This window comes from Danio rerio, chromosome 6, assembly GCF_052040795.2.
Source record: "Danio rerio strain M-AB ecotype USA chromosome 6, GRCz13ab, whole genome shotgun sequence".
NCBI lineage: Eukaryota > Metazoa > Chordata > Actinopteri > Cypriniformes > Danionidae > Danio > Danio rerio.
In genome coordinates this window covers 9,162,223-9,176,925 of record NC_141026.1, presented here as the reverse complement: position 1 = coordinate 9,176,925, position 14,703 = coordinate 9,162,223, and the positions used below count along the sequence as shown (strand labels likewise).

General features: G+C 38.9%; 1 protein-coding gene and 1 long non-coding RNA gene across 3 annotated transcripts in view; one reads left to right on the top strand and one right to left on the bottom strand.

Moving 5' to 3' along the window:
* Positions 1-2,995: 2,995 nt before the first annotated feature.
* On the bottom strand, positions 2,996-5,934 carry LOC147843360 (uncharacterized). Its single transcript, XR_015493213.1, has 4 exons — positions 5,881-5,934; positions 5,417-5,794; positions 4,716-5,384; positions 2,996-4,423 (listed from the first exon to the last, which is right to left on the bottom strand). It is a non-coding gene; the product is annotated as an uncharacterized LOC147843360 (long non-coding RNA).
* Positions 5,935-6,782: 848 nt separating this feature from the next.
* Positions 6,783-14,703, top strand: part of slc44a2 (solute carrier family 44 member 2 (CTL2 blood group)) — a 53,248-nt gene continuing 45,327 nt past the window's right edge. For both annotated transcript variants that reach the window (NM_001446837.1, NM_001446835.1), the window contains exon 1: positions 6,783-6,939. In NM_001446837.1, the coding sequence (NP_001433766.1) occupies positions 6,903-6,939 (37 nt within the window). In that variant the 5' untranslated portion in view covers positions 6,783-6,902. The remainder of the gene's footprint in view (positions 6,940-14,703) is intronic.

The following is a 14,703-nucleotide window of genomic DNA, read 5'->3' as shown; positions in this document are numbered from 1 at the left end:
TAGTTCGCTCAGATGATTTCTCTTGCTACTGTAATACTATTTATGTTCAGAGCTGAGCTGCGTGAACGTGTCGCAAATTGGAAGAAAGAGTCGTCCATCTTTTGTGTGGCGTTTTTTCATAAACGCCTATGACTCGGATCTTGCCCTGCAGTACATGCAAGATTGTTTTTATTTTTTCATAAAACTTAAATGTTTTTTCTACACAATCACACATATGATGGATACACTCAAACACAATGACCTGAAAACTGAAAATAGCAATAGCTGTCACTTTAAATAAATATTTTTAACAATTTCGTTTGATTATGTCACATTCAAAATGGCTGAACTTTACGTCTGTAACCTTGTGAAACCTCGAAGGCGTTTACGGAAACCGTATCCTCTTATTGGATGATGAGAGGAGGCGTGTGCGAGGAGTGGAATTTTTAAAGTGCCTTGCACTTGTTCAACCAAAATGACTCCTGGATTGCTGTACTTGGTATTATTTCTGTTATTAATTAATATTCATGCCTTGTAATGTGCATGATTATAAATGTCTATCACATGGTGGCTAATGTATCTTCAACAAACCAGCAGGACTCATGCATATATTATGAAGTTACTACAGTATTATTATTAATATTATTTATTCATTTTTTTATTTTTGGCTTAGTCCCTTTATTCATCAGGCGTCGCCACAGCGGAATGAACTGCAAACTTACCCAGCATTTGTTTTACACAGCGGATGCCCTTTCATCCGCAACCCAACATTGGGAAACACCCACACACACTGTTTTACACACATACACTATGGACAATTTAGCTTATTCAATTCATCTATAGCGTGAATATATCTATACCTATAGTCTTTGGACTATGGAGGAAACTGGAGCATCTGGAGGAAACCCACATGGACACGGGGAACATGCAAACTCCACACAAAAATGCCAACTGACCCAGCCGGGACTCGAACCAGCGACCTTCTAGCAACCAGCAACACCGTGTCGCCCTATTATTATTATTATTATTATTATTTATTATTGTTTTTTTTTATTATATTATAGTATTCTCATATAGCCGTTATCCAATTTTTGCATTAAAACAATACATTTTATTTTATGGATTTAAATACATGTTTTTGTTTGAGCTACTATTTTTATTGTTATTGTTAATTGTAGACTAATTTAATAGCAAAAATAAATAAACGATACAATATATTAGCTAGTTAACTTTAAAACTACTTAATTGATAGAATACTTTGATGTAAAACCGCTCTTTAATAAGGACTAGTTTTCTTTGACATAATAATGATAAGTCCACCAGAGACCAAAAGGAGAGAAAGAAATATAAAAATAAATAAATAACATTAAGATAAATGCCCATGTTCATCTATATTTTACAATGTGTATTCAAAACAATTACTTTTGATATTCTGTATTTTTATTACTAGTTTTTTATATAGTCTGCACAATAATCAGGGGGTAATGTTTATAGTATAGATAAATAAGTAACATATAATATATATATAATATAATTATTGATTAGTAAATCGAGGTTGGTACGTTATTTCATATGTTTTGGACATGTTCTAAATGTATAACCTATTGGAGAAATATAGCACAAATTATTAGCAAAATTGCTAATGTTAACCTTTCACCTGAGCCAAGCTTTGTGTTACCGGGGGACTCGATCAAAGGAAAAATGTACATTTAATTAAAATGGCTGTGAAATGCATTGCAATACAATGGAAATTAGTAGAACCACCAAGTCATATTGTATGGCTTATAGAACTTTTGCCCTGTTCCTGTTGAAAAAAAAAAAGTTTAATTAAAAAAAAAAACCTCATCAATGTTTGAAAAGACTTGAGGTAAAAGTTTTTTGAATACATGAATAACTTGGATGTTACATTGACTGAAAATGCTGATGGAAAATTATGACTCTACATTGATTTAATCTTTTATTTGTCATCATTGTTTGTTTACTTGTTTATTTCCTCTTATTTTACACATCAGCTCGGTGTCTCACAATAATGTCCATTTAAGTGTTCTGTCATGTAAGGGTGGGAAAAGAGTGGAGGGAGGTTAAAAAAGAATGTTTACATGTATACTGAAAAGATTCTGTAAGTTATTGATGTGAAAATAATAAAAATATATTGATGAAAAAATGAAGTAAAACGCAGGGCAGTAAAAATGCAAAATGTTGCTTTAGTTTGGGGAAATTTTTAACAGCTCATGTTCTTCTTTACCAAGTTAGGGGGCGATATTTTTTAAATCAATACAATAAATAAAAATTTAGGATCTTGTGAACATTCATTTTATATATACTATTTTCAGTTATTTTTCATGCTTCTTAAGAAAATTATTTTCATCAAGGCAGCATTTATTAAATGTAAAAAAAATATATATAACTGCTTTCTTACTGTATGTAGTTTCAAATTAAATTAACACTCCAGTCATTATTGCTTTTATTACTATTAGCATTAATAATAATAATTATTTTTCTTATTATTTTTATATTAGTGTTATTATTATAAATATTAGAGTGATTACTGAAGGATCATGTGACTGAAGACTGGATTAATGAAGCTAAAAATTAATCTTTAAAATTGCTGGAATAAATTATTAAATTAAATTATAAGCTACTTTTGAAAAAAAAAATGATTTTTACAATTTCTACTGTATTTTTGATTAAATAAATGCAGCCTTGGTGAGCAGAATAAGCTTATTTTAAAACATTTTAAATCTTACAGACACCAAACTTTTGACCCGTAGTGTTATTATTTTTATTTGATTTAATTTATTTCGAACAGAAATATCATGCAAAAAAAAAAAATAAATAAATAAATAATAATAATACATTTCAACATAGTCAAAAATGGAGTGGGATTAAGCCAAGCTTATTATTTTCCCACCCCATTACCACACACATCATTAGTCTATTACTTAAACTTATTTCTTCTTTCACTTATCTCCTCTTCTTCTTCTTCTTCTTCTTCTTCTTCTTCTTCTTCTTCTTATTATTATTATTAATGGGGTTTGCCATAGGCAAAGTCCATTCTTACTATTGTGCCTGGTTTATTATTCTTCTTCCTTCTTCTTCTTCTTCTTCTTCCTTCTTCCGTCCTATTTTTCGGCGCGTAACTAGTCCCGCAGCTTTCGTCCCAGACCCTTGAAAGTGGGCTCAAATCGTGCGGTCTTATCGGGAATGGTGTGCTATGACTTTTATAAGGGGTGGGGGGTTTTTTGGCCCCGCAGGGGCCAAAAACCCCCCCCCAAAAATCCCATAGACTTAACATTGAGCCGAACTTTGAAGAATCACAGCGCCGAGTGTGAATTTCGTAGAAATATGGGATTCGCAACAGCTGTAGGGGGTTGCAGCCTAAGTGAGAACATACCCCGCAAGGGGGTATAAGTTGTACCCCTGGGGCTCTAGGACGTCCCAAAGTGGTCCCCATTGACTTACATGGGCCCCATTGACTCCCATTCATTTTCTAGACACTCGTAAGATACTATTCCCGGAAATCGCCGTAGCGCCAACAGCGAAATTTGTAGAGACATAGGATTCGCGACATCTCGAGAGGGTTATAGGAGGCTTCAAACCACACCCCGAAAGGCGGTAAATGTTGTACCCCTGGGGAGCTAGGACGTCCCAAAGTCTCCATTGACTTTACATGGAGCCGAACTTTAACCAATCACTGCGTCCATTGTGAATTTCATAGAAATATGGGATTCACAACATCTGTAGGGGGTTGCAGCCTAAGTGAGAACATACCCCGAAAGGGGGTATAGGCTGTTCCCCTGGGGTGCTAGGACGTCCCAAAGTGGTCCCCATTGACTTTACATTGGCCATTGACTTCCATTCATTACATTGACTCCCATTATAAATGTCATATGTCAATCACAGTACATAGCAGTGTCATACTGACTTGGGGGTGGGCTTATTTGACTCAGGCAACCAATCAGCATCTCATTATGATTTTGAAGCTCACAAGCCACGCCCCCCCAGACCATTTAAAGACCCCTCTAACTGCCCCATTGACTTAACATGGGGTGGGATGTCCCATTGCAGATCCCATTGACTTCCATTATAAAGGTCACACATCTATAACATTACATAGGAGTGTCATAGAGACATGGGGGTGGGCTCATTTGACTCAGGCAACCAATCAGCATCACTATATGATAATGAAGCTCACAAGCCACGCCCCCAAATGGGTCCCATAGACTTCTATTATAACTGCCCTACACGCATATCTTTGCTTAGCAGTGTCCTATTGGCTTGGGGGTTGGCTCATCTTACTCAGACAACCAATGAGCTTTTCAATATGATAATGAAGCTCACAAGCCACGCCCCCAAACTGGTCCCATAGACTGCCATTGTAACTGGTCTACATGCATATCTTTGCTTAGCAGTGTCCTATTGACTTGGGGGTTGGCTCATCTGACTAAGACAACAAATGAGCATCTCAATATGATAATGAAGCTCACAAGCCACGCCCCCAAATTGATCCCATAGACTGCCATTATAGCTGGCCTACATGCATATCTTTGCTTAGCAATGTCCTATTGACTTGGGGATGGCTCATCTGACTAAGACAACCAATGAGCATCTCAATATGATAATGAAGCTCACAAGCCACGCCCCCAAACTGATTCCATAGACTTCCATTAAAATAGGCCTAGATGCATATCTTTGCATAGCACTGTCATAGAGAGATGGGGGTTGGTTCTTTTGACTTAGACAGCCAACCACATTCAAGCTCACTCTGTAACCTCACCCATAGCAACAAAACAGAGTACCCTAGCAACCATTCATCAACAGCTATATCTCAGCATCAGAACATCGTAGAGACTTGGGGATTGGCTCGTTTGACTCATGCTAGCAAACGGAACTTCCTATATGCTACACATGCTAGCAGTGACTAGCTACATGCTAATATTGACTAGCCATGTACTGTAACTTGCTAGAAATGCTTACTAAGTATAAATATTTCATCAGAAAAGTATGTGAGGCTTGCCTAGTAACCACCCAGGGTACCCTAGCAACTGCCTAGCAACCACCCAAATTACCCTAGCAACCGCCTAGCAACCACCTAGCAACCGCCTAGTAACGTCTTAGTAAGGGCCTAGCGACCACTCAGGACACCCTAGCAACCGCCTAGCAACGCCTTAGCAATTACTCAGAATACCCTAGCAACCGCCTAGCAACACCTTAGCAACCGCCTAGCAACCACTCAGGACACCCTAGCAACCGCCTAGCAACACCTTAGCAACCACCTAGCAACCACTCAGAACACCCTAGCAACCGCCTAGCAACCACCTAGCAACCACTCAGAACACCCTAGCAACCACCTAGCAACACCTTAGCAACCACCTAGCAACCACTCAGGACACCCTAGCAACCGCCTAGCAACCACATAGAATACCCTAGCAACCACCTAGCAACACCTTAGCAACCACCTAGCAATCACTTAGGACACCTTAGCAACCGCCTAGCAACACCTTAGCAACCACCTAGCAACCACTAAGAACACCCTAGCAACCGCCTAGCAACCGCCTAGCAACCACTCAGAACACCCTAGCAACCACCTAGCAACACCTTAGCAACCACCTAGCAACCACTCAGAACACCCTAAGAACCGCCTAGCAACCGCCTAGCAACCACTCAGAACACCCTAGCAACCACCTAGCAACACCTTAGCAACCACCTAGCAACCACTCAGGACACCCTAGCAACCACCTAGCAACACCTTAGCAACCACCTAGCAACCACTCAGGACACCCTAGCAACCACCTAGCAACACCTTAGCAACCACCTAGCAACCACTCAGGACACCCTAGCAACCGCCTAGCAACCACATAGAATACCCTAGCAACCACCTAGCAACACCTTAGCAATCACCTAGCAACCACTTAGGACACCTTAGCAACCGCCTAGCAACACCTTAGCAACCACTCAGAACACCCTAGCAACCGCCTAGCAACACCTTAGCAACCACCTAGCAACCACTTAGGACACCTTAGCAACCACTCAGAACACCCTAGCAACCATTCAGAATACCCTAGCTACCAAAACAAATACATTGTACCCCATCGATTTGCCACGCAAACCCCATTCACATTTCCTTTAGGAAATGTACAATTCTAGTTATTATTATTATTATTATTATTATTATTATTATTATTGTTGTTGTTATTATCACCATTGTTTTTAATTAGTATTATTATTTGTTGTCAATTAAATGAGGTGAATTTTAAAAGCTTTAGTAAAGGAACTGGCTCACAAAGAAAATGCACAACTTTGTCACCAGGTGTGAAACATGATTCTGTTTATTGCATTATTCATGATGACAATCAGAGAGTGTCACATTTGGCAAGTGTTAATAAAACGTTCATTTAATTAGGATTTCTAGGAACCGACCTGGCATTTCCATCGAACTCAATGAATGTGCTGCTTTTCTCACGTCAAACAGTCTAGTTTTGATAGAAACTTCCATTCTAAGCTCATCATAAATTCATTATACAAAATATTTTAACCAAAATAACATCAAACATTTGATTGTTATACGAACATAGGCAATCTTTGTGTGTCATCTTTGTTTTGCAAAATTAAACGCAGAGTTTTGCAACAGAATTTCTGATTTCTTCATGTGCATCATCAGTTTTCAGTCGCGTTTGTGTGTTTTGATTGGCTGACGCGACTGCCTATCATTTTTTCCGCTCTTCTGATTGGCGGATTCAACCCTGACACGCTCGAAAAAAACGAAACACATCGTCATGTCTGTACTGTTACGTTCCTGCCATACACTTCCACTGTAGAGCAGCGGAATTACTGATGGCCAGTTCCTCACAAGACTAAGCGACGGCAATACGATTCCCTCAGAGATTTAATTGACTGCCACAAGTGCGCATCATATCTTTGCAATGGAGCCAGAAGAGAAAAACCCAGAATCTAAATATGGTAAGACGTTTTCATTTCAGGGTTCCTCCTTCTGAAAGTGGTAGGGATGGTCTTCTGATGGAAACAATGACTAATGCGTGGGGCGTGGGTCTCTCTGGGATTTTCATGAAGACTCGTAGTAATGCAGACTTGCACACTGGTGGTCGACAGAAATCATAGATACGTGAATGAATGAAATAGATAAGTGTGTGTGAGGATACGGTATGATGAATGTAAGCAAGAAAACAACAGGCGTGTGTTGGCGTAACACACACACATTGGCGTAATTACTCTCAGGTCAGTAATTACTGCCACCCTCTTATGTTTTGCTTTTGCGTCCTAATGAGAATATTAAGCTAACCCATTACTTAATTTCACAATGCTTTACAACATTATAGTCATTATAAATATAGTAAAAGCCTAATAAAGTTATGGAAATGAACAATTTTCTTACTATTTACTCAGCCTTAAGTGTTTACAAACCTGATTGATGTTTTTTTTTCTTCTTCTGTTGAACACAAAAGAAGATACTCTGAAGAATGTTGGAAACTGCTGACATCCATAGTGCAGAGAGCAAATTCCTTGGAAGTTAATGGTTACCGCCAGTTTTCAAGATTTTTCAGAACATCTTATTTTGCGTTCAACAGAAGAAAGAAACTCAAACATGTTTGTGAAAAGTAAAGAGGGAGTAAATGTTGTGAAATGTTTCAGTGTTGCGTGAACTATTCCTTAAATGTTTGCATTACAGGGAAACTGAGGTTTTAAATGGTGTGACTCCCTCAATAATAACGTAATAAACTTAAATGAAACTATAACAGAGTTCTTAAAAATGTGTGTGTGTGTGTGTGTTCAGAAAAAAAATCATATATATGAGCAATATCACATTAGCAGTGCGACATGGGTGTATATCGGCACTGGATGGAGGCGTTTGTTGGCTCTAGGCTGCAGGCCAAGTGCCTAAAGCCTGGTTTATACTTCTGTGTCGAGTGATCGGCATGACCCACGGCGCATACAATTCGTCTAGCCGTGGATTTATACTTCTGGGCGCTGTTTGTGTTGCTCTGCAATAACACTTTCGAAACACTAGCTGGCAGTAGGTGTCTATGTTCCTCTGTGTCTCATTTCTTCGCTGGTGTTTTGTTTTTTCTGAATGCTACCTTAATAAGCCTATATATTTTACTCAATACATCTTTCATCTTTGACCCTAATATTATTTATTTTAAAATAGTTTATAGCTGCGTCTCAATTAGCACACTATACACTATGTACTATGCACTTACACACTTAAAATTATAGTCTATGTATGTAGTGTCGTCCCAAATGGAGCACTAATGTTTTTCCTAGTAAGAAGGAAATTCAAACCCTTTTCCTGACCTTTGACAGTCGCCAATTCAGTGAAATAAATGTCTAGTTTCACATTTAGACAAAAATATCAATTACTATAGTGCACAATTTCACAAATGTAATATTACTGGAAAACTCAATAGTGGAGATCAGGATGACACAGGTGAGAGACAAGATGACCAAGGCCACACAGAGCACTGAAACTGAGAAATTTCTAAAGTCATTTGAAGTGAGCAAAATTACTAGTGGCCTAATTTTCATCCTAACTTCTGAAGTACTTGTTAATTACCACCAGCCCATGATGATTCCTGTCCTAATGGTTAGTTCCCACTAAAATGAAAATGATGTTATTAAATACTCACCCTTGCGACATTCAAAACCCATAAGATCCCCCTTCATTCATCTCCAGAGCACAAAATTAGATCTCCTACTCTTTCGTCTTTCAGAGACAGCAATAGTCCCAAGACGTTCAAGGTCTAAGTAAAATACCAAAAACATCATAATCATAGCCGGTTTTTATGTATTGACGTCATTTATCTCCTATGCGCTCTGTCGCGAGGGAGGTGAGCGCGAGTATTTACAACACTCAGCCAACTCAGGCCCGACCCGTGGCATAGGCACCATAGGCATATGCTAAGGCCGCTGTACATCCAGGGGGGCGCCAGAAATGAGCGCGCTTCAGTTGGTTTTGTTTTCGATTTTCCTGACACACATTCAGTTATAGACGGCAATAACTCAAAAACCTCTTACCCTAAAAAGATCTGAAGTGCGTTTCCTACAAAAAGACAAAGCTGGTTATGTTTCACAGCTGTCTTTCTTTTTTTTTCGCTCGACATTACGAGCACTGCTCTGTTTAAGCCCTCGCAATATGTGTTTAGCCGGGAGAGCTCGCACTGAGAGGAGCTCTCAGTAAGGGACCGTCGGAAAAGTGCTTCTTTTTTTTGGTTTTGTCGTTTTTCTGCTCCGCTCAGCGCGAGCTCTCCCTGTTGCAAGGGCTTAAGTGTTTGTGGTTGTGTGTGTGTGTTTGTTTGTTTGTTTGTTTGTTTGTTTTGTGCTGTCTATGTTTGTGTGTGTTTGAATGAGAGACAGTGTGGAGCTGTGTGTCTGTGTGTTTATACAGACAGCTTGTTATAGCCTCCCCCCTTAAATATAACACTGTATATGGAAAGCATCGTCAATGCACCGTGATGCACCGAGATATCGAATTGAACTGAATCGAAGGCATGATAATCGTAACCGAACCGAACCGTGAGACCAGTATAGGTTCACACCTCTAATATATATATATATATATACACCTTGCAGCAGATATTTGCTTGTTTGTTTGTTTGTTTGTCTGTTTAGTGTGAGAATCACTGATCTGACACATTTTACTTCTTCACAAGTTTTCACCTGATATAAATATCACATAGAGAGAGCGTTTAGCCCTGGCCTGCACACAGCATAGTTTTGGATGTTCGGTTGCAAACAAGTGTGAACACACCCTTAATTTTCTACTAAACAGTCATAACTCCATAGTGAAAAGATTTCAGTATTGATTGCTACATCTTCAGCAAGAGTCAGTCAGAAGATTTAAGCCTGACGAAACATGTATTAAATACATTCAGACTAACCTAAAGCCTCTTTGCAAGTTCCTGAGACTGTCTAGAACTCATCTCATTCTTGAGCTTCAGCTGATGGGTTTTCAAGTTCCTCATTTTAGAACAAGCTATGACGTGAATTTCTCGAGTCTGGGTCATGGTGAAGTTTTCTCACACACTCAGATGACTTTTTGTCATCATGATCTTTGAAAGATTTATTGTCAGAATTAATGAGCATTTAAATCTGTAAATAATGTATATGATGTGTATGATCGTCATTCTGTTTTTCTTGCTCAAAAAAAAGATACATTTAATCAGACATATTTTAAAGTAACATACATAACAGATCTCTATACAGCTGCATATATTTACTTGTATGGTGGGCATTGTCACATTTGCCTGCAAGTAAATGTTAAAAGTGTATGTGTGTGCTGTGTCAGTGGTGTGCGCAAGACAAACTATTTAATGGCAATTGTGTGTGGCTCATTCATTGTTGCAGTAAGGCTTTATAAACCCCACAATAACTACATCATGTACTCAACATCAAACTTCCAGGTTTATTCTTACTGTGGTATTGTGACTGGGTTGCTGTTTGTTATTTTGCCATTAACCCCACGTCTGACGCTGGCTGGGTATCCTTCTGAAGCAGCATGCCCGAACAGCAGGTGGTGATAACCTGCTTCGAGTGGGCGGGGAGACCAGCTCATTTGCATTTAAAGGCACAGGCACAAAACAGCTAAAATTTCTTCTTAAAATTTACATTTTATGCAGGGTATAACACATGATCTGATTGGAATTATGAGCTGAAACTTTGCAAATGTATAAGACACCATACCAGCGTGTAAAAATGAGAAAAATAGGAGCCTTTTAATTTATGTAAAAATTACTTTTTACTAATGTTTATCTTTGTTCCAAATCTTTTAAAATAGTTCATATTTAAATGTTTTCAGTTTTAATTGTACAATTGTAATTGTGGAATTTTAGTTTAATTGCCTGAAAAACTATTATGAAACAAAAAAATATAAAATGAAATTTAAAAAATTTCTCAGAATTTTTGTGAAATTGAACTATATATTGATAAATATACACTACCTGACAAAAGTCTTGTCGTCAATCAGTTTTAAAAACTTGTGGCCAGTTGTAAGAGAAACAAATAATAACTTGACTTCTAGTTGATCATTTAGAAAAGTGGCAGAAGATAGATTTTTCTGAATCATCTGTTGAACTGCATCCCAAAATACTGCAAGAGACCTATTGGGTCTCCCATAGACCCAAAATTCTCATAGAAGTCAGTCAAGTTTGGTGAAGAAAAAGTCATGGTTTGGGGTTACATTCAGTATTGGGACTTGCAAGAGATCTGCAGAGAAAGACATTTCTGCTGCCCATTACATTACATTACAAATTCTTCAGCAGGATAGCACTCCTTCTTATACTTCAGTCTCCACATCAAAGATCCTGAGAGCAAATAAGGTCAGGGTGCTCCAGGATTGGCCAGCCCAGTCACCAGACATGAACATTATTGAGCATGTCTAAGGTAAGATGAAGGAGGAGGCATTGAAAATGAATCCAAAGAATCTTGATGAACTCTGGGAGTCCTGCAGGAACGCTTTCTTTGCGATTCCAGATGACTTTATTATTAAGTGACTTGAGTCATTGCAGAGATGTATGGATGCAGTCCTCCAAGCTCATGGGAGTCATACACAATATTAAATCTTTCTCCACTGCACCATGACTTTATATTCTAGACTTTTGTCTAAGCAAAGTCAGACGTTACTGTCCTAATTAAATAATTAAAAATCAAGGCACGATCATATTTTATTTTGGTAAAATAAACGTAATCTAGAGGCCTTTGCCTTTCATATAAGCCACTTCTGATACCAAATGATCAACTAGAAGTCAAGTTATTATTTGTTGTTCCTAAAACTTGAATAGGCGACAAGACTTTGTTCAGGTAGTGTGTATACTAGTGTGTATACAGGTAGTGTGTAAATTTTAATTTCTTGCCTTTACCTTGTTGTACTTTACATTTGTCCTGTAATATATACATATAAATATGACTTTTACCTCAATATTACTGGCACACACAGTAGTAGAGACGAGATCAGGATCAGACAGTGGACAGAAAGAGAATGATGATCACCAAGGCCAGACTCGAATACATAGCATTAGTAAAAAGAACTTGTGTTCAGTAAAACTATAAATTTTCTGTCCTATTGTTACCCAGACGTCTTAAGTATTCTTATCAAAATATGAATTACTACTTACATTAGTGTATGTTGACTAAAAAACAGTCTGAATGTGTCTGTGACATACTCACACACTCCAATGACTTCTCCAATTGTCATCTTTTTCTAGTTATGATCTTTTAACCATACAAACACCAGAGATCCTTAAATTCAATCTCTGACTAAGACTGTGGGAAGTGCCTGCTTGACTGTAACTTTTATAAGGCTCGTTCTTGAATGACAATGATAGATTTCTCTCCAGTTGCCTAGCAATCTCACAACATCGCGATGCCCTTATAAAGGCATCTCAAATATCTGTGGCCCTTATTGTGTCTGGAGGTCACGTGACTTTGCGGGAGGAGAAGGTCAGTTGGAAACAGGGGCCAAAGTGTTTGATTAGAATCAAGCTGTAGGTTGTCTGCCAGCCATATGTCTGATCAGATCAAGCTTGTATGTAACGCACAATCTGTGGAAGAGACTGAGCAAATTGATAACGCAGAAAAAAAAACATGCCTTTATAAACAACAGCTGTGCACTGCAGATTGCATTTATGGAAAAGCTCCCTTTTTTTGGCGCTTGTGATCGCTTGAATTGTAATTTCCCCCCAGATACCCTGAAGCTGTTGATGATCACTGCTTTTAAATGCACAGCTGCCACTGATCCAACTTGGAAGGGTTTCTTTGATGGAAAGTGGTGTTCTGTTCATGGCATCTGTATTAATAAGCCATATATGTTGTAACATGGGGCCTCATGTATCAATGCTGTGTACACACAAATACTTTGCGTACGCCAGGTTTCACGATCAGAATCGCTCACGTTTGGATTTACTAACGATGAACTAAACGTGGGAATGTGCACAGCTCCACGCCAGCTTTATGGCTGGCGTACGCACTTTTTTTTTGTGCGTGTCTGTTTTATTTCCATTGGCGACTCCTAGAGGCAGTTGTGTTAAATTGCTCTCTACAAAGTGTCTTCTCAGCTGTATGAGTCGTGTTCGTCCGCATAAGGTTTCCGTACCATACATTTGACCATCCAAACATTAAAGCGCAATTCGCAGCGGTTGCTGGTTTTCCCAATTATATCGGAGCAATCTACTGCACGCACATTTCTATAAAGGCACCATCTGAGGATGAACTGGCATACGTGAATCAGAAACATTTCCATTCAATAAGTGAAGTTTACTCATAAACTAATTTCGAGAGGATCACGTGCTTATGATTTATCACGGCCAGTCTCGCATTTGCTAGTCACTATCTTCCAATCATATGAGCCCTAAGCTACTATAAATAGCCACAGTTTTTGGTTCCACAGGACCGGTGGGTGTTTCTGTGAGGAATTTGTATGTCCTCCCTGTGTCCGCGTGGGTTTTCCCCAGGTTCTCCGGTTTCCTCCCACCATCCAAAGACATTCAACATGCATAACAATCAAGCTTGTCTAATCCCTTGCGTTCCCTTAGCTACAGCGACAGGGGAGTTCTGAGATCCACCGAGCTCAGGCTCCCCTCTTGCTCTGCCAACGGGAGGAAGCCCCGGGCTCGAGGAGCCCTTGAGCTCGGGGCTCTCTCCCGGGACAACATACCAAACAAGCTTTTGTAAATCATCAGCTAAGTGTGAACTCTTGAAATGTGCAAATAAAATATGATGCGCAGACTTATTAATGATTCCTACTTGTCTTTCTCATGATAAAGAGTATAGGCAAAATTTGGTATGTAGCGGGGAAAATAAAGAGTAAGTTCATCAGCCACTGGATTCGAACCGAGTTCATGCTTGAACTAGTCAACACATGTTGCCATGGGTTTAACGAGCTGCGCCACTTAGGCTGTGAAAGACACTATAAAATTTTACACCTATAGATCGCACTATTTCTTTTTTAATCCACTCAGTGCGATGTTCAGACCCAACTGTGTTAACCGCATCAGCTAAACTCTCCCCACTACAAAAAAAAAAAATAAAACTCTCCCCACTCTATTTTTTCTTTGGTTATTAATTCCAGAGGACAAACTTGCAAATAAAACAGTTTTTCTCTCCGGTCTACCTCCGAAAGCAGCACAATTCACATGCTGTTCAAAGTTTCTCTTTTTGCTTGCTTTTGCCATTGCTTTTTCGTTGGTTTTTGCCAAAGTAGAGTCATTAGCATATTCATACGGGGATGGAGGCAGGGAGGGGATTTGTGCTTGTGCATGTTGCGCTCAGTTTCACGTTCATTCAGATGTACAAACAGAATATGCGTGAGATTCGGCGTATTTAGGGTTTCATACATCTGAGTTTTTTTCTATGTTTTAGTATGATTTCCACGCAAGTCTTCGTACATGAGGCTCCTGGACTTTCTTGTGCTTGAAGTTCATGTCAACACCAATTGTCAAAATGCCACTAAAATTAACAACTTACATCAACTTCAATAATAGGCAAGCCTGGAAAATATCCCAGAGCGTGGATTCCGTTTGATTAAATTGAAGAAAATGCATTTATATTTAAAGGTGACTCTTTTAAAGCAGTGGTCCCAACCTTTTTATCTCTGCGGAATAGTCAACGATTGACAGATTTACCGCATGCTGGGGGCAAGGGGGTTTACGTAGATTGCTAGGCGACCATCAATCTTTTTCTCAGAGGATGACAAGCTGACAAAACATTGCTGTA